We start from the raw sequence: 19,177 nt of genomic DNA, 5'->3' as shown, positions 1-19,177 counted from the left end.
ATTTTAGCAGACATTAAGTGTCAAGTTAGACAGTCAAATCTTTTAATTACGGAATTTAGAAAAAAAGATGCTTTCCCTCAAAAGAAGAGAAATGCTAGTAAATTCTGGAGATAACCACACAGTTTTTAGAAGGAATTCTGAGAAGCTCTCCCGGTCTGCATTTTGGAAGTGGTATTGGTTGAACCAGTAAACTGAGGAAATTACAGACTCCACTGCCACAGACCATTGTGTGTAGGGAACTGAACCACCAGGTTAAATTACAGATGCTGTCCACACCCTGTTGGATAGAGATACCCCCTTATTAGCTGAAGCTGTTGACATAAGCTTTACCAAACTAGTGGTATCTTAATGGCATTTTTGTTTAAAAATTAACTCAGTTATTAAGGAATAGCAAAAGAACACATCAATACAAAAGCCAGATACGCTGCACCTAGTAAAAACTTCTGCTTACATGCTAGATGTGTCACCAGCCAGAGTGTCTGGCAAAAAGAAAGAATGGGCCAAAGAAAAAAAAAAGCCAACTGCAGCACAGACTTGCTCTCTCGCTTTTTCAAGGTTACACTACAATTCTGCAGACTGTACATAACCAAGGGAAAAAATGACACCCCCATCACATTTGCAGGCTTTCAGACAGTAACATCTAAAACACTAGTATCTTCCAGGAATGAGCATGCTACGGAGGTTGCTCTGGACATTGATGCCTTCTCATCCTCGGTGGCAACATTCCTCTTCCATCACAACAGCAGCCGTTCTAAGTTTGTTTGTGAATTTATGCCTAGCAACCTAATCTGCCCTACAGATAACGCAAAAAAATCCTCAAAAATTCTCCTCTACCACAAAGTATCACAAAAAGTCCTCATAGTCTCTAACCTATTCCTCACAGGATGCAAGAGTAACTCATAAAATGAACAGAAGAAGTATATCCTGTACCCTAATCTGAACATTGTGAAGGAACAAGATGAGTCAAGGATTGGACATCTCCCTTATGAAGAGAGGCTGAGAGAGCTGGGACTCTTTAGTCTGGAGAAGAGAAGGCTGAGGGGAGACCTTATCAATGCTTATAAGTATCTAAAGGGTGGGTTGAAGGAGGAGGGAGCCAGACTCTTTTCAGTGGTTGCCAGTGAGAGGATGAAGGGCAACGGGCACAAGCTGGAACATAGGAAGTTCCACTCAAATATGAGAAGAAACTTCTTTACGGTGAGGGTGACAGAGCCCTGGAACAGGCTGCCCAGGGAGGTTGTGGAGTCCCCTTCTTTGGAGATTTTCAAGACCTGCCTGGATGCAGTCCTGAGTAACATGCTCTAACATGCTCTAGGGAATCCTGCTTCAGCAGGGGAATTGGACTAGATGATCTCTATGGTCCCTTCCAACTCTAAAAATTCACTGAAATTCAGTGAAAACAAGGATGTGAAGAAACAAAAGTAAACATGATCTTTGGCCATAATGCTTCTGAATAAAAATGGTAAAGATTGTTCCATCTAGTATCTTATTTAGTTCTAAAAGCAAGGAACAAGGAAAAGTCACAATTTCAATGACATTTAGGGGACAAAAGGAGAAATATAATTCATTTCAGGAGTATTCCACATTGTGGAATTTTTTAAGATTGCTTCTTGAACACTTAAACGTTGAATTTTGGTCTGACTCATTTTGGGGTCTGACACTCCCTTTTTCGCAGTGAGGTGTCGACTTACCTCCTGACGTAAAGCTCATATATTTCTGGTTGTTAACTGTTTCTTTGGAATCATAAAATTTGAGAACATCTAGAACAGCTTGTGGGTTCTTCTTCTGCTCCAGTTTTGTTATGTTGGAGGTCTGTAGTAGCCTGGCCCACTGCTCTGGAATGCCCTGTAGATGTCAAGTGGAAAGAATGTGGATTTAGAACATTTAAAAGTCGCAGCCTCACAGATCTTTACCAAGATCCCATGCTACCTGTAAGATTACTTCCAGAAATTTTGAATGACACCTTACAATTAAAATTAGCGGCTTATACATTAGATGCAATCATTTTCTTCTCTATCAAAATATAGAGCTAAAACCAGGATCCAACTTTAAAAAGAAAAGAAAGTTATGACTGTGATAGGAAAAAAAGTGCATGAAACTCATTTTTAAATCAACTCTGCTCTTCCATGGAATAATGATTTAAGGCTTAGCTTGTTTTCCTGGTGATTCAGTGCAGACATAGCAAGACTATTCTATATTCGTGGACAACACAGTGTATTTTAGGAGCTTTACACTGGATTTTTAATGCTTAACAACACAAACACATTTTGCTGAAATGATCCCTGCTATCTGATTAAAAGAAACCCCCCACTCTGATACTATTAATTTTCAGCATACCAGGGAACACTGCGGGGTTAAGAATCTGCACTTAAATTCTCAAAATTGCCACATTGGATTGTACCACTGCTGCTAAGGATGTCTCTTTTTCGAGCTCCTGTAGCTCTGTAGGTTTTTCTACTGTAAATATACAGAAACCAGGGACTCGGAAAACAGGCTGAGAGTGCCAAAGCCTCGCATGAATTCTCGGACATCTTACAAGTGACGGTGGCATTTGAAAATTGACCCAATCGCTGAAAGCCGCAGCTCTGCATTGAAATTATATTGATGAAAATTGCTTTAAATATCCAGTATAATTTCCTAAATTTGAAAGCCTGCAATTTTCCCCATTTACTGCACAGCCAACATCTACCAGCGAATCGTAAGGTTTATTGATGAAAAACTATACCTGAAGTACATTTAACCTTGCCTTGTTGCCACCCCAATCTAGGTAAACACTTTAATACAGCTTCTTCCTAAGAAGTTCTCCACAAAACAATGTGTGACATGGGCCTCCAAAGTTTAGGATTAATGGAAAAAAGTGGGATAAGCCAAGCAACAAATCTACTGCAAACACATCAACCTGCTGCTGCAGTGCTATGACATCTCAAAGAAGCATTTTGATGCAAGATTCTTTTGGGCCTGTGACGCACCTCTGGGAGCTTCCCTGTGCACATCTGTGAGCCATAGAGATCTGGCTGTAATGGACGTAAATAAAGAAAGAAAAGAAAGTTAAAACAGAATGTGGGACAACTTAGAAGGTGGTAGGAGGAAACCAATGGGCCAAAATGGGGAAGTCCCATCTAAAATGGGAGTTACAAGGTAGATACCAAAGAGAGTAGGTGGTGGACAGGCTACAGGAAGGCAGGCTTAGGAAAACAGAAAAATCACAACTGTTCCAAAGTTTGGAAGCATCATTCCCCCTCCTCCCTTTTGTTAAACCAGTTTTTCTCTCCCTCATAAAAATACATTACTGAGGATTAATGGCACGTGACTGGAAAAATTACCTGCAATTTCTTTTTTTAGTTAAAAAATAAAAATAATAGAGAAAGATCTGGGTTTTTGCTGTTTGTCTAATTTTGAAAGCCAGGTTAGCATTTTTGAATGGCTCTACACAAGTTTTTTTCCAATGGTTCTCCAGCTCCAAGATCACAATTGGCCAGTGCATGAGTCAACATAGTGCAGTGGAGAAAGCAGCTGGTCAAAATCAGATTTCACACTGGGAGGTTGTGTATTGTCATAACACAAGTAATCTATGTGTGTCAGACCAAAAATCAGGACGATTCTAAAGAAATGCTTGATTAGATTAATAACGTGCAACTTCTTTGAATCTATAGCCACAACTTTCTCCCACTTGCTAATGTCATAACTTTGAAACTTTAAAAGTTTGGTGGGTGACCACATTTCATTCTAGACTGGGGATCAGGAAACTGTTTCAAAAATGCATGCCTTACAAAACGCACTCCCCAAAGCCCTGCAAACCACACTTCTTCCTCCATTCAGAAAATGCAACTGTTTCTTCAAAATAAATCAACAGAAAGCTCTAGCAGCATGCTCCCGCACAACAGTTTCCGACCAATTTTATTTTGAGCTTTAAAAGCCCTAATTCTTAGCAAATGTGGTTGCTCCAAGCACAGTGAAATGGAGATATAACATACGTTCATGAGCAACAACACAGCTTGGTGCTCAAGCCTGAAAGCTGAAAACTCAGGAGCCCATGCAACTTTGATTTGAGATGCAACTAACAGCAATCAGGTAATGCAGCTGGGGGTGACTGTTCGGTGTCAGAAAATGGCCCGATGCATTGCACATAACAGTAGAGCAGACACTATTGGCATGACAACTGTCATAATTCCAAACAACACCCCCCCCCCCGTATATTTGCACATTTACTGGACATTCCCATGGCACTTCCAAACTTTTGAAAGAGACAGACAGTGTGATCACTAGACAGAGGGAATATATTTTACATGATATGGCTAGTGGCAGTCCCTTCAGCAGGACATACTTACCACGGGACTGCTCAGCTGATACACAGGTTGTACCCAGGCTGGGACAAATCAAATGCCTAATGTAGTGTGTAACATAATCCTTGCATCTGGGATTAGTTGGGAGCTGATAGCTAGTGCTTTGACTGACGTTTTGCTGCACTAGGGACTGCAGTGTTAAGTCCTGCGCTGCACAGGGGAAGTCACCTGTCCCTTTGGTTTGTTTTGAATTAGTTAGAGCCTTCTCAATCTGCAGCACTGCGCTTCCACGCTTTAGGAATAGCTATTATTGTAGAAATATTGTGTAACTGTAAAACAGCAGCCATATAATGTCCACTGTTTTGAAAGGTTAAAAGATATTTAAAAATAAATGTGCTACAGTAATAAAGCTGGACATATTTAGCCATGTACAATCACTTTGTTCCATAAAAGGCCAGGACCTGTGCTGGTAAAAAAATCTTTGATGCTAGACTGATTTGACACACTGGATGATAATAACAACCTTCAAACTGATCCAAACCCTGATCTCTGAAGTACTGCTAGGGAGTGCTCACGCTTAGAAGTGAAGTGTGTTAACCTCGATGCCCCTCCTTTTTGTTCCAGCTGGCAGGGATGTGAAACTAAATGGGATCCTCACCACCAGTCAGCTACAAGAGAACATGATTGTGACCCATCGCTTTTGCATAGAGCCACAAGGAAAAGGTCTGAAGCACAGGGTAGAAATAAAGGCAGAAGGCTGAAAGGAAGAACAAATATAGAATAAGAACAGCTGAACATTCAGGGGGGAGAGCACTGAAATGAAGAAGAAAGGAAGGAAGAAAAGATAGACAAGGAGAAGGGATGCAAACACAAAAGGAAGAAAACAAAAGCAGAAAGTAACAGAATACATAATAAGATACCAAGATAAAGTAAATGGCACTGAAGATTAATCAGAACAATAAAGTGGCTACAGGGAAAGACAGAGAGGAAAAAAAAAAAAACAAAGAGGAAAGCCAGGATAGATAGCAGTGAAAACACAACTTTAAAAGCTTTATGCCAAGTTTCTAATAAAAAGTTACCACATCCGGGCTTTTTAAATGAGCATTTAATCAAGCCCTAAGGTCTGGCACAGAATAAATTTTGAAGTAAGATTTTATAAGTGACATCTATGTTAAAAAGCCTAATTAACTAGTCCACATATTTTAAATGTAGCTATATTTCCTAATTACTAAGGATAATTCAATTTCACTACTCCTTTGAAGACATGTTGTCATTAAATGTGTCTTTTTTCTTCTATTGTTATTGTTGTTATTATTATTATTACTATTGCTACTGCTACTGTACCACACCAAGTTTCCAGCTTTCTGAAATGTTTTTGAGAAACAGAAGTAGCAAAGTAAAAAATGATGAAGAAATCACACTTAGGGCTCAAATTCTGAAAACTAACCATCCTTTGCCCAGGCAAACGATTTGTCCCATCCCGTTTGGTGTATGCAGCCAGTCAGCACTAGCACACTTCACAATTTGACGCATGGTGGTAACACAGTCTGACCACTTAGCTCACAGGGTACTACTGGTGGTACAGAAATTTGCTAATGTTTCCTCTCACCTCCACGGTTCAATCAAATGTAAGCTTACTGCCATCTTAGCTTTAAGGATTAATGGTTTCAGCACCTAACTAGCAGTCTGAGAGAAAATGCTTTGAAGCCCCCTGCAGACTTCAAGCTTCTACCAGACTCATTTTTCCCAACACTTCATACACTTGGTCATGATGTAAGTATAAAAAGCTGATTGCTATTTTATTAATACATAAAGGCTAGAAACGTGTCTGATCACCTAGCCTATGGACATATTTCGAAGGATATTAAATAAAAATCAATGGACTTCCATAACACTGCTGCTTTCTGGGCATCTCCAAGGGTTGTCTGCAGAGCAGCTGGACTTTGCACTTTGGGGCTGATTGTCTACAGCAAGACATACATCATGCACACGTGGGTTTTTTTATACTTTTCCAAAGACACTGAATAACCAACCCCTGTAGCAGCTTGTGGGATGGATAAAAGCATACACCTATGTTCTTCCTAGTTTTCGTTTTCCACAGGCACTCTGCTGACAATCCTTGGAGAAAAAAAAGCAGCCTGAATCAGAAGTAAAACACTCCAAATCCTAAGCCCAACACATAAAAGTCTCTTTCTTCACAGCCTAACTGCTGTCATCTGACGTTTCTGGCAACAGGAGGTTATTTTACCATCAAGAAACTAGAAGCTCTGGTAAGCACGCAATACAGTGGTTACTTACTGTGAATTCTCCAGTGACGGCATCAAATCCCACATGAATGGTATGTTCAAAGTCGGAAGGAAGAGAGATCTCAGGACGTTCTTTCTCTTTCTTCTTGTTGGCTAGAGGCAAAACATTAACATGCACTTATTTTCTGTCCAGCTTTTCATTCAAAAATTTTCACAATCAAGTGCGCTCAAAATAGTATTTTAAAAGTGGAAAACAAATCAATTAACATCCATCCTACTTGACAAATAGACCCAAGCTAATACAACACCTTAACTGTCAACTCCTGTTTAGGAAAGTCTAGAAGGTGTTATATGATTTTGGCTTTCTTCCAATCAGTGTCACAGCGGCCAAAGCAAGCTGTTCACAAAGTAGCCTTCTTAGGCTATCTCTAACCAGTATGATTTCTATTATCAGTTCTTTTTTTATTAAGTTTTCACATCTAGCAACTAACTCCTGTTTGACTTCACTCTGGGCTCCTGCAGAAATAAAGCACCCAGGACACGCATGTGCATGCCTCTTTGCCCGTGTGTCTGTGTCTTTTCTCCAACATGCTTTGAACCTGTTGTCAAACTCAGCTAAATCAGAGAGTTTTTTTTAAGATAACCAGGTTCCTACAAGTTCTGTGAAAACAGGCAGCTCAGGAGAAGACAAAGATCCTATTCCTGCCTCCTCTCTGAGTAAAAGGCTGAAGCAGCAGTTCTGTATTAGAAACCACAGAATCTGCACAGCAGCAAGATCCCGTAAATACCATTGGAAGAGCTTCATTTGAGCTCTCAGTTAACTAAGACATATAACCATAAACCCCAAGCTTTATTAGTCTCCAGGAATTCCTTGTTTTTAAATCACTCCACCAGTATTCACACACTGTGGAGTATCTTATTGAATGAGACCGACTTTGAAGTCAATCTGCATGTTTCTCATCTCCTTCCTATTTTAACACCTTTTGAAACTGACATCCCTTGTGGTCATCCATCTCCTGTGCTTTCTACTCTTCACAAATCTCACTTTAGCTCAGTTTTACTGACCCCAATAAAGAATGAGTGGAATAAAGGCTGAGAGAAGCTGCCTTCACTCCAATGCATCAAGAACTCATGTTCAACAGATTTATCCAAAAAAATGATGACAATAATGCCAGTTCTGGACGACTCCCAAACACCCAGATAAGCACAGTATAAATCCACGTTCAAATATCTAACCTGCTGGCAAGTACCTGAAATATTTGGCTTCCCTGGAGAGCCAGCGTGCTCCAAGACTAACTACCACATGGTTGAATAATGCAGTACAGAGCTATCTGTAGGACCATCTCTAGTGCCAGTGGTAGAGCTGTAACAGCCGAGAGGGGAACTGCCATTCTGCCAAATACATTGGTCATTTCAGTGGAAAAATTACATGCTAATGATTAGAACAGAACAAACACTACAGTGCCCACCTGCAGTATGCAAGAGTTACTAACACAAACTTGGGAAATAAGACACTCAAAGTGCTCACGTAGAATATAAAAAAGTCACATCATCTCGCATCTTTAAAGAAAGGACTCTGCACCCCAGGATCCCACCTCTCCTCTGCTGCCTTTCTTACCAGTTCAATGCGTGTCTGGTTTACATAGTCTCATTGTGGTCCTCAGCAGGTTTGCTCTATAGATCTGATGCGATGTGACTTCCCACTAACAGTTATGAGAAACCCAGAGATATACGAGAGGTTATGTTGTGCCTATCACAATGGGACTCTGTACCAGGATCTCTAAACACCACCGCATCACCATGAGTACACATGCCATAGTTACACATCAGCAGGAGAGAAAGGAGCAGTTGTTCAGGTTCTGTCTTTGCCTTCCATGTTCCTTGAGTGCAGTGCCAGTGACAGCCATGCTATGCACATCAAAAACAGGTGGATGAGGACAATTTTGTGTGTATCCTATTTCAAAAGCAAGTGTCCCCTTCCACCAGTATCGACCAGGATGGAGTTTTGTGAAATCTATTTTCAGGCACATCAGCCTTCTAACACAAAGCACTACTATGCTCATGGACTTTGAATTAACATTTTCCTTCAGTGTTTTAGTATTATGTTTGCCAGCTTCATAAGTTTATGGGGAGTCTCGTCCAAAGGCTGAACTCACTACATATCAGCACCGCTGCCAGCCTGGGTCTGTCCTCCTCACAGATTGTAGCTCCACAAGGCCTCTCTTTGCATATCTTTCTTATTCTACTTTATAGCTTCCTTTAGTTGGGAGATGCTCTGCTCTTCATAATTATAGTCTAGAGTATTTTGGATGTTTCTAATCCTTTCTCTGCATTGTTGCATGTATCCTCAATTAATTGTCACCTTTTGTCTGTACTGCACACCCCTACACAATGTTAATTGATGAATTATTTTCATTTAGCATTCAGTAAAGATGGCAGCAATATATCAAATACAAAAGCACAGGGGTTTCCCCTTCTTTTATCTCTAAGACTATGTTGTTTAACTATCGAGATAGATGTTGCCACTTACAAGATGTCATCTCCATTCAGCATATATAATTTTTTATTGTGGATAAAAACCCTGACTTCTCCTACCTCATCTGCAAGAACATGCAGTGAAAATTAGATTTAAAGGATCATCAAATTCAGTTCAAAGCAACAGCCAAATCTAGAAGCAAAATAAGGCAACACAAAAAACATTAAGTCAAAAGCACCACTTGTCCATTCTAGGCCTCTCCTGCTGGAGGCAAGCGTTGCAGCTCATTCCCCAAAATTTGGCTCAGCTGCTTCATGGACCTCTGTCTAGCAGACTGTAGATATAACACCTATGGTCCAAATGCTGATAAATTATAAATTTAATATAAAATTAAACATCTTGCAACACCCTCACCCCTCCCCAGTCTAAAAACTTTGTTATGTGGGCTCTGCAACTCAAGCACTTCTGTTTTACCTAAGCTGGCAAAATGATATGAAAAGGCATGACTTCTTTGAAGCAGTGACTGACTGGAGTCAAGTGTTTTATACTGGACATTCCTATTTGATTTTCTTGTAAACGCCCCTCACAATGCACTCCTGCTGCACAGCAGTTAGCCATGAGGGCCACCCACATCACCTCAGCAACCATTACAGATTAAAAGAGAACAAGGAAAGAGTGTTCTGTCTTCCACACTCTGCATCATCATCATTATTATGTTAAAAGAGCAGTTGTTTGGCAGAAAAATGTGACTCAGCTAAGTGGCAGCTTTCCTCCAGAGAGAGGAAGGGTTTGACCTCACACTTACGCCCTCCTGTTCACTCCCCACCTCTCCATCTCATTCTGTTCTTTCCTCCATCCCCTCTCCCTTCCACTGTCACTCACGCTGTCCTCCCATCCTTCCTGCTCTGCTCCTCCTGTGTTACTCCAGCAGCCTTGTCCTTTTCTTTCTTCTCCATTAATCTTAACCCTGCTGGGTTTTTCTTCTTCCCTCTTTTCTTGTTTTTCTGTACAGGAGGCAACCAGATGACTAAAGGTCAGACTCTGCTCCCATCCGCAGCTAAGTCTAAAGCAGCTTCAACGGAAATGATATTGTGCACACAGTAATCTTAACAAAGATGTACTTCAGCTGAAAGGGACATCTGAGCTGTGGTGGGCCTGCTCCCCTCTCATTTCTTTAGGTTGAATGCTCTACTACACCTTCATGGAGCCACCAGTTCACACACAGTATTAATTTATTTCATAGCATAGCAATTACAGGTGGTTTAATGAAAGAACACAGTTGTATCAAACAACTGGAAGAACATAAGTCATTTCCTTCTGCTCTCAATTCTCCTGAGGTAACAGCACTCTGCTGAAAGGAAACACTGATGCTATGAACTCCACTGTGGCTGCCATCACAACCATTACACCTCCAAGGAAAGCAGGCTAATTTCACAGCTTCAGCACGGGCTATGGGGGAATGGGTTCAGCTCCTTGTTCCACTCAGATTGCCCACGTGGCACTGGAAATGTATTTCAGTTGTCCGTCTTGGCTTCCTGCCCCCAGGTAATGGGGTACCCTTACCCGAGAGATGGGGTGAGAGGAACTATGCCAAGGAACATAAGGAGGTCAGGTGCTATGGGAAGGAGGAGGACACTAATGCTTAAGTGGCTTATTTCAACTGTAGAAGCACAGAGGGGCCTCACAGAGTCATCAGTGTCTTTCTAAAACAAGGTTTTAAACACAGAACTGCTCAAACCCTTACTGAAACCCTTACGCTCCAACAGGGGAGTGACTGCAAAGGATTCCTGGTCCCGGAGCACAGCAAACCCTGGCACACACCATTGCCTTGGAGAGACCACACCACAGTGTATCTCTCCTCGCATCCCTCCTGTCTGATGAGCAAATGAGAGGCAACAAAGTTCTGCAGGTTCAGGCAGAAACACCCTGCCATGGTGTATTCTTCATGTTCTGTTTACTAGCACCAACGGTGAATTATTAATATAAATTTGTGATGCTGCAAAGCACTGCACTAGATGAGAGCAGCCATATTAATCACCTGATTTATAAGCAGGACTCCAAAAATGTGTCACACTGAGTCCGTGAAGCATGCACAAGCCAGCTGATACCCTGAGCCACAAGCCAACACCGAGCTGAAACCACCTCAAGGGGCTTGGCGAGCCAAGCTAAACTTCCTCCACTTATTATTTCACCCAACAAAATTAAGCTATAAGTCTTAGCTTACTTTCCATCACAGCCACATTTAAAATCATGATACTTGTATGTTTCCTAATATTGCCCTGACCAGTAGTTAATTACATCTATTTTTAATGTTACTGATCATTTTGAGGAGGGGTTGTTTCTCAATCTCCCCATTTTCAGCACCCCCTGCTTAAGAAATGTTCCTTCTAGGAATTCAACAAGCCAGGAGAGATCTTCATTTTAGGCTTTATAAAGAATCAATTGAAAATTAATTTTGTTCCCAGAAAGGGACACTTTGGGAAGCACTATGGAGGGTGAACCAGCCAAGTCCGCCTGAGGAATGGGCCCATCCAGCCACAGCACACACGAGAGAAGCCATCAGGACTGCCCTGACTGAGGGGAAGAATGGGGCTGAAATTGTTCCTTCTACCGCCTGGGAGGAGCTTTGAATGCCAGACTGCCTCCGACTGCTCCACATGACCTGTGACGAGACTCAGGAAAGAGGCAGTCAAGCAGCGCAGGTGAGCTGGAGCTCCAGGGAATGACCACAGTTCCATAGTTTTGAGCTCTCCTTGGAGGAACAGTGATGCACATCAAAGGTGGGATCCCACTGGAAATCCAGCTAGATTTTCTGCTGCTGATCACAACCCTTTAAGCCCAGCATTTCAGTCCACCTCACTGTCCACTTATTTAAACTGTACTTCATCAGCTTGTCTGTGAGAATACTATGGGAAGCTCTGCTGGACATCTTACTAAAGTAGGAATAACACCCACTGCTCTCCCTTCACCACCAAGCCTGTCATCTCATGGTAGAAGGCTGTTAGTACGGTTCAGCATGAATTCCCCTTCATAAATCCGTGCTGACTATTCCTGATCACATTCTTATCCTTCATTTGTGTGAAAGTGGTTTCCAGAAGGATTTGCTCCACTAGCTTCCCAGGGAGCATAGCGAGGCTGATCGGCCCATAGTTCCCTAGTCCTACTTCTTAAAGGCAAAAGAGACGTTTGCTTTTTTCCAGTCATCAGAAGCATCAGCCAGCCATCGTAACCTTTCAAAGACAATGAAAAGTGGCCTTGCAGTGACTTCAGCCAGCTCCCTCAGCACTTGTGGGTGCAGCCCATCAGTTCCCATGGCATTACAAAAAAAAAGAAGATCCCTTTCCTTAATTCTATAAATACACTAACTCAAAACACACTCCTTTCTGCAAATGCATTTCAAATAATGAAACTGAAATGCTGTTTCCTGCATGTTTAAAAGACTCTCTTGCTGTAACCACACCTAGCAGGTTTTAAACCAAGCCATTATGTGTACGCTCTCACTGCAAAACTAACAAGCAAGAAGAGCCTTGCTCCTGTTCCTGAAATGCAAGTGCATTAAAAAAAATAAATCCCCAAAAGTGTCAGGCATATTGCCTTCTCACTTCTGCAAATGTATTTTCAAAAATACACAACCTCATCTCTGTTTTTACTGCAAATGCAAAGCAAAATCCAAAGGAAAGGAGTCCCCAGCTTAACTATAACTTTATTTTTAAAAGGCAAGTCACACAATGTGTGTGCGTCTTGCTGGCTTTTCAAAGACAAGAAAGGAACTGACTGAACACCTCCTCCTCTGCTGAAACATGTTACTAGAGCAATTGGAACAGAAGGCTTTGGAAGGACTATATTGTGTTCTGCAACTGAAACAGAAAGAAAACAGTGGCAAGAAGCAAATACGGCAACCAACAACCAGCAGAAAGCAAGCAGAGACATAGCCACCCATTCACACTGCTGATACTTTACTTTTATCCCCTCCTCCTGGAAAGATGGAGCGAAGCCTGGCTTTCTTGTTCTTCTCCTCAGGGGCCATGGGGAGTGGTTTTGAAGTGTGGTTTAGTGCTGAAGAATCACGATTGTTGCTGTTCATTCTCAACGGTGGGGCTGGAGGTTTCTCTTCAACATCCAGACTATCGGACATCTTCAGCAGCCCTCACAGCCTCCTGCAAAAGCAGAACAGAAAGCATGTCTGTCAAGTAAGGATGCCAAGGCTGGTATCCTGGGAAGGAAAGAGGGCAAGAAAAGCCTTCTGGTGGAATAAGGAAGCCTCTCTATCAGAGGTTTGCTCTGAATAAGATTACTGCTGGTTGCTACAAATAAATGCAGTGGCCAATTCCTAAAAATCGCTTTATTACCATTGAAATAAAGCTTTTTTTATCCCTGTTAAAGGCCTTTGAAATTTTTACTTAGAATTTTTTTTTCCCTGTAGTTTACAGCCCAAATTTTCTTCTAAAACCAGACTTCCAAAGCAAAATTTAAATGATTTACCGAAACTACCTAGTATCATAGTGAACCATTTTTATGATGTAAGAAACAAGGTGCATGTTGCAGGGATACAGACAGCAAGTGTTAAGATCCCTGTTCTCTCCCTGCTCAGTGTTTGGAGAGGGTTTAATCCTGGGAGCGTGGGGCTTCAAAAGGAATGATCTTCCCAAAGGAAATTCATTCACGAGTTACCAATTAAAAACTTTCTTGCACATAAAAAACAAGCAATACGTTTGCTTTAAAATCAATCAAAACCTAAGCAGGAAAATGACCATATCCTGAAAACAATTCCAAGTCTTTCTCTTTCTGTCCTGCTCCCACACAGGTCTGTACCACGGGGCTGTTTGTGGCACAGCTCTGAATACCAGCACCATAAAGCCCCAAGTATGGTACATCAGCAAGGAGTGGACACGTACAGTCTTTTGTTGACCGCTACGAACAGGGGCACTGATCTAAGGAGAAAAAATACCCAGAAATTGTTACAAAACTTCGGTAAGTTGGGAAAACACAGGGCAGGTAAGACATTTCAAATTCCTAATTTTTCTAGTGTATCTTAAATATTAAAATTCAAGTCTGGATTAAGCAGCTGGTTTAACAAACAAGCAACGCCTGGTAAAACGAACTGTTTTAAAACCTGAAAATAGAGTATGATTTCAGACAGATCAGATGTGATGTGGGCTATACTGCACATTCTTAAAGGTTACAATTCTACAGGCACCTTGGCTTCCAGCCCCTCTGAAATCAATGTGGCTCCTTTTATGGAAGGCACGTGCAGACCACTGTGCGTGTGTTACGGATCTCTCCTTGTGCTGATTCCCAGATAACACAAGTTACTGCACTCATCAGCGAGTCCCTTAAATTTAAAATGAAGCAACTTATGTTTTTCAGCTGTGGAAGTCATAGTTTTTTTTTAAAAAAGTATCAGCCAAACATGGTGACTGTCACAAAGAGGCCCAGAAGCTCAGCTGGTAACAGCACTGCTCCTCTCGTTTTGGCCAGGTAGCTCTGCCGTGGCTGAGGGTTATCCGGTTGGGTTGTCCAGTTGGTTTTTTTGGTGGTATTTTGTTTGTTTGTTTGGGTTTTTTGTGGGCTTTTTTTGTTTTGTTTTGAAAACCAAGGTTAGAGTTTCCAACAATTGCATTTATTTTGATATAGCTGGAATTTTGCCAGGATTTCCAGCTGATATATTAATAGGGGATAATGAAATCCACACTGCCTTAACTGACAATACCTTCCACACAAAAACTAAATGATCAATTGAAACATTTAGAGATGTTCACTCTAGACTGTTTTTCATGACATGGGTATTTTAGCCTTTGTTACCATTTTCAAATTATCACACATAAAACAATCACATCTTTTTATTACTTGACTTACATTTTTAATTTCATCTAAAAGAGATCCCAAAATGCCAGATCTGAGATTCAAAGTATCTTCAAAGTGACAAGAACAATAAACAAAATATACCATCACACCTCAGTTTTGCACTGGTCCTGAGTCCACAAAGCGTGGTTCCTGAACATCTGGGTCCCCAGGGGATCCCAGGGACCCGTCCCGGGGTCACAGAGTTGAAATCCCTAGCAACAAATGGTCCCAGCCCTCTCCCTAGTACCTACAGCACGAAGCAGGGATCCTGGAGATCTTCATTCACAAACATGCACTGAAAGACCCTACTGACCCCAGCTGCTCACCTCCATCAGGGGAACAGTCTGTATGAGCACCCTTCCCAGCTGACTTCATCAACTGGCTTGTGTTAAATAAGCAATCTGAGCTATTCCGGCATATTTTGCCTGCAGCAAATTAGAGAGAGCTCAAACAATTGCTCTGCTGGTAGATCAATATGGTGTTCACCAGCCAAAGAGGATGCCTACTCATAGGCTCAAGCCCTGTGTGAGCTGCTAGACCTCCCCTATACCATGGAGTTGCTCATCTCCACCTGTACATACTGCACGGGTAATCCTGAACCACAGGCAGCCACCAGCCAGGTGCTGTTCTTATAGGGTCTAGAAGGGTGGAAAAGATCTGCACCCTTAACTACTGAAAGTCATGTATTGGAGGCTGCTGTCAGACAGAAAGATGGTTTTGTCCTTCTGAACACACCACCTGGGAAAGCAGAGAAGTGGTCCTGCACAGCAAACCGCAGTCCCCGGCATGTCCCCTGTCCCCACAAGAGGGCTCTGCCGACCCAGCCCAGCTGCCCAGGGAGAGATCTGCTGGGAGACCTGCTCTGGCCATGGAGGAACATGGCCCACCCTCCTATGGAACCAAATATGCAGCCAATAACTTGCTTTAGATCACCAAGGAACAGCTGTAATTGTGCCCAGACTAGGGCTTGTGCTGATTTAAGTACGGAGTAACCTATTTACCTACACGACTAAATGCTTTTGTAGATGTAGGTCAAAGAGTTAACATTATTAACATTATCTTTGTGATTTCTATCCTGAAATGCAGGTTTTCCAGCAATGGGGGGCAGTGATGAAAACTTCTGTGAGGTAACAGGGAAAACTATACGTGCCGTCCGTGTTACCCTGGCGAAGGGAAAGTGCACGATGCCCGGGTATTGCTGCACAGGGAAGCGGGAGGGACTTCCCAGTGAATGAAGCCCAACAGAGACATCTGGACATAGTTCTCTGTCCCTCCAGCAGTTCTCACAGACTAGGAGCTTATGGCAACAGAGGCTTTTATTTTATTTTCTCTTTACCCACCTACAAATACTTCTGCAGTGCCACAGACAGCCTTCACTCCCGGAGATCATCGGCATGAGGCTGACCACAGAAGCACCAAGGCAGGTTTTCAGCTTGTCATCAGAAGCAAGACGGTTATCCTGTGAAGTCCATTACAGGGCACACAGTTTCAGCTGTCCCTCAGAAAGGGACAACTGTATCTGTCACTGTATTTATTTGTAAACAATGCCAGTTTGCTGAAATAGGTCCTCCCATGGGATTTCATTCCACAAAGACTACTATTAACGGTTTCTGGCCCAATTTGCCTATGATGTAATTATTTCCAAGATTTTGAAAAGAACACTATATTTTGTTCAGAGCTGTTTCAGGCTCAGTTTCAAGAACTGTACAAAGCTCTTTTATTCACTTCTAAACCAGGAAACAAAAAAAGGGGGGGGGGGAGATAGCCTAAAAGGTTTAACGGTTGATATTAACTTTCTAAAGCTGGTCTAAATGAAAACTAAAGCAAACCACAAGGCACTACACACCAAGAGACTTACAATTTATGGTTTTCCTGATCAGAGCCCATCTGCTCTTCCATTCATTCTAATTTTGAGAGTTTCCATGTACCGCTGCACCACGACAAAATAACATTCACTACCACACAAGACTTCAGATTTTAAGTGTTTTGTACTGATTCACTCAGACCTTAACTTAGAGAAAACCTGTAAAGAATAGAGGGCCAACAAGACATATTCAGCTCAGAAACTTCTCAGGTTTACATTGCAGAGAACTGTCAACAGCATGACAGCCCACACTCAACTCTACCGTGGGGCCAGTTTTTCCTGACATAGGAACAAGTCCTTGGTCCTGCTAGTCTTGCTCTGCATAGGATGACCTCATCCAAAATCACCTTCTGACTACAGGAAATGATTATGCCATATGCACATAGTCAGTCAAACAGTCAAATTTTAGTGTTCTCTCTCTTTTTCATTTTTAGAGTTTCATTGCTCTGTTTTTGGTTTGTTTGGGTTTTGGGGGGTTTTTGGTTTGGTTTTGGTTTGTTTTTTTTTTAATAAAAGGATATTGCTAAGATTGGAAGGTCAAAAGACTGAACATTGGAAGCATTTCTTTACCAAGAGGGTGGTGAAACACTGGAACAAGCTTCTTGGAGAGGTGGTCGATGCCCAAAGCCTGTCAGTGTTTAAGAGGCGTTTGGACAATGCCCTTAAAAACATGCTTTAACTTTTAGTTGGTCCTGAATTGGTCAGGCAGTCAGACTAGACGCTTGTTGGAGGTCCCTTCCAACTGAAATAGTCTAATCTACTCTAAAAGTTAATTATCTTGATGTCTTACAAATGTTAGTTCCCTGAGAATTTTATTCTTTGGAGATTATCTTTCAAAACAAAATGCTTTAACTGCTCTCATCATCTGACAAACCAGCAAATATGCAGTGAAGCACTTCTAGGAAACTCTCAGCAAAACACTGCCTTCAGCCTCCTGATTATAAGATGGGGTTTGTACCCTTTTTTCCATGCCCAGAAATGGTAACTACTGCCTCATTAAGAATCTATGTGTGTTGCAGCAGCAGCAATTCCTGCCTTCCAGAAACAACCTCCCTACTTCATCCTCTTCATACATGTCTTGTTCATACAGACACAAGTCTCTCCACTCAAAACACACATTGGTTTCATAAGTCTTTGCTACACCTCCCGGCAGGCTCCTAGGCAGCCTTGCTCCCTGTAACGCTGTCTCAACTTGACGTGCAAGGTGTTTGTGGTTGCATTCTTCCCTGAAGAGAAATGGTTGCAAAACATCTATTTCTGAGGTGCAAGATGAATTCTCAAGTCTCTGACTTCATGCTGACTAAGTTTCTATGCAGTGCTTCAAGAAGCACATAATCCACTGAAGACCTTCTCCCAAAGAAGCTATTAAAAGCAAACCTCTTAACAAGACAAAATCCCTTCCATTTCCGTCTAGGAAAACAATGCTGAAGTAACATACTCCATGCCCAAAGGATCACAAAATCCACAGGACTCTCAGTGAAGAGTGCAGAGCAGTTCCAGGGTCTCTGAGCTAATATTCTACATCCCTTGCAAGCTCAAGGAGACAGCATGGCATTGGTTTACGCTCCCATCACATTTTTTAGACTCTTCCTGCAGCACTAGGCAGCAGATAGTAAATTTTAAAAAAGCCGAACTGAGATTGCAGAATAATTCTGCAGCAGAGACGAGACCCAGGTACCCCCTGCACGCAGACCTGCGAAACGCTGTGCCCCACTTCTGAGCGCTGCTACAACACAGCTACCAGAGCACTTCACCATACCCCACCAGAGCTGTGGGAGCCACCCCGGCTGTCAGCAGGCACAGCTTTTGGAAGAGGCCAGCCTGTGCTCAACAAGAAGATGGTGTTCACAATCAACAGGGTTTTCCTTATCTCAGTCCTCAAAGACCCCCCTAGCGAAACCTGTTTTAAAGAAATCCGTAAGACAATAGCATATGTGCAACAAACAGATACCCAATAACTACCTACTGCCAGAGCAAATTCCTTTTAATGCCCACTGGCTTTAAGGAAGCATTTAAAGAAACAAACTGTTGTACCAAAATACAAAAGCATAGTTGAGTATGGTAGCTGGAGCTTCCCAGCCAAGTGGCAAAAGCTGAAATTAAATTCTCAGCCAGGTCAGTTGCTTCTACACAACTATTACAGGGTTATAGAAAACGATCCAATGTCCCTTCCGTTCCCACCCACCTCTTCCAATCACCAGTTCTGTTAAGTGTAAAGACAAACACTGACTTTAAATACATGGCATTCAACTTCTCCATGACTCAGTATCACCTTTGCAAAAGTCTGTCTTAGAATATTTTTGCATCTAGTTCTTGCCAAGCTAGGGAGAGGAGAGGAAGGAAGATATTTGAAATACCCAAACATCTTCAAAACAACACACATACACACACACACACACACAAAAAATGGTTCAATTTGGTTCAAGTTCAGAGTAGAATCTCATGCTGGGCCTTTATCCCAGTA

General features: G+C 42.0%; 1 protein-coding gene across 1 annotated transcript in view; it reads right to left on the bottom strand.

The window, feature by feature from the left end:
• Positions 1-13,140, bottom strand: part of PAK3 (p21 (RAC1) activated kinase 3) — a 43,244-nt gene extending 30,104 nt beyond the window's left edge. The window contains exons 1-4 of the mRNA XM_074147230.1: positions 12,966-13,140; positions 6,582-6,682; positions 2,970-3,014; positions 1,692-1,845 (exon numbers count right to left, since the gene is read on the bottom strand). Of these exons, the coding sequence (XP_074003331.1) occupies positions 1,692-1,845; positions 2,970-3,014; positions 6,582-6,682; positions 12,966-13,140 (475 nt within the window). The remainder of the gene's footprint in view (positions 1-1,691; positions 1,846-2,969; positions 3,015-6,581; positions 6,683-12,965) is intronic.
• Between the last annotated feature and the right edge of the window lie 6,037 nt (positions 13,141-19,177).

The sequence above is a fragment of the Numenius arquata genome, chromosome 5 (genome assembly GCF_964106895.1).
Source record: "Numenius arquata chromosome 5, bNumArq3.hap1.1, whole genome shotgun sequence".
NCBI classification, from domain to species: domain Eukaryota; kingdom Metazoa; phylum Chordata; class Aves; order Charadriiformes; family Scolopacidae; genus Numenius; species Numenius arquata.
Note: the sequence above shows the minus strand (reverse complement) of the source record. Positions and strands in the feature narration are given on the sequence as shown.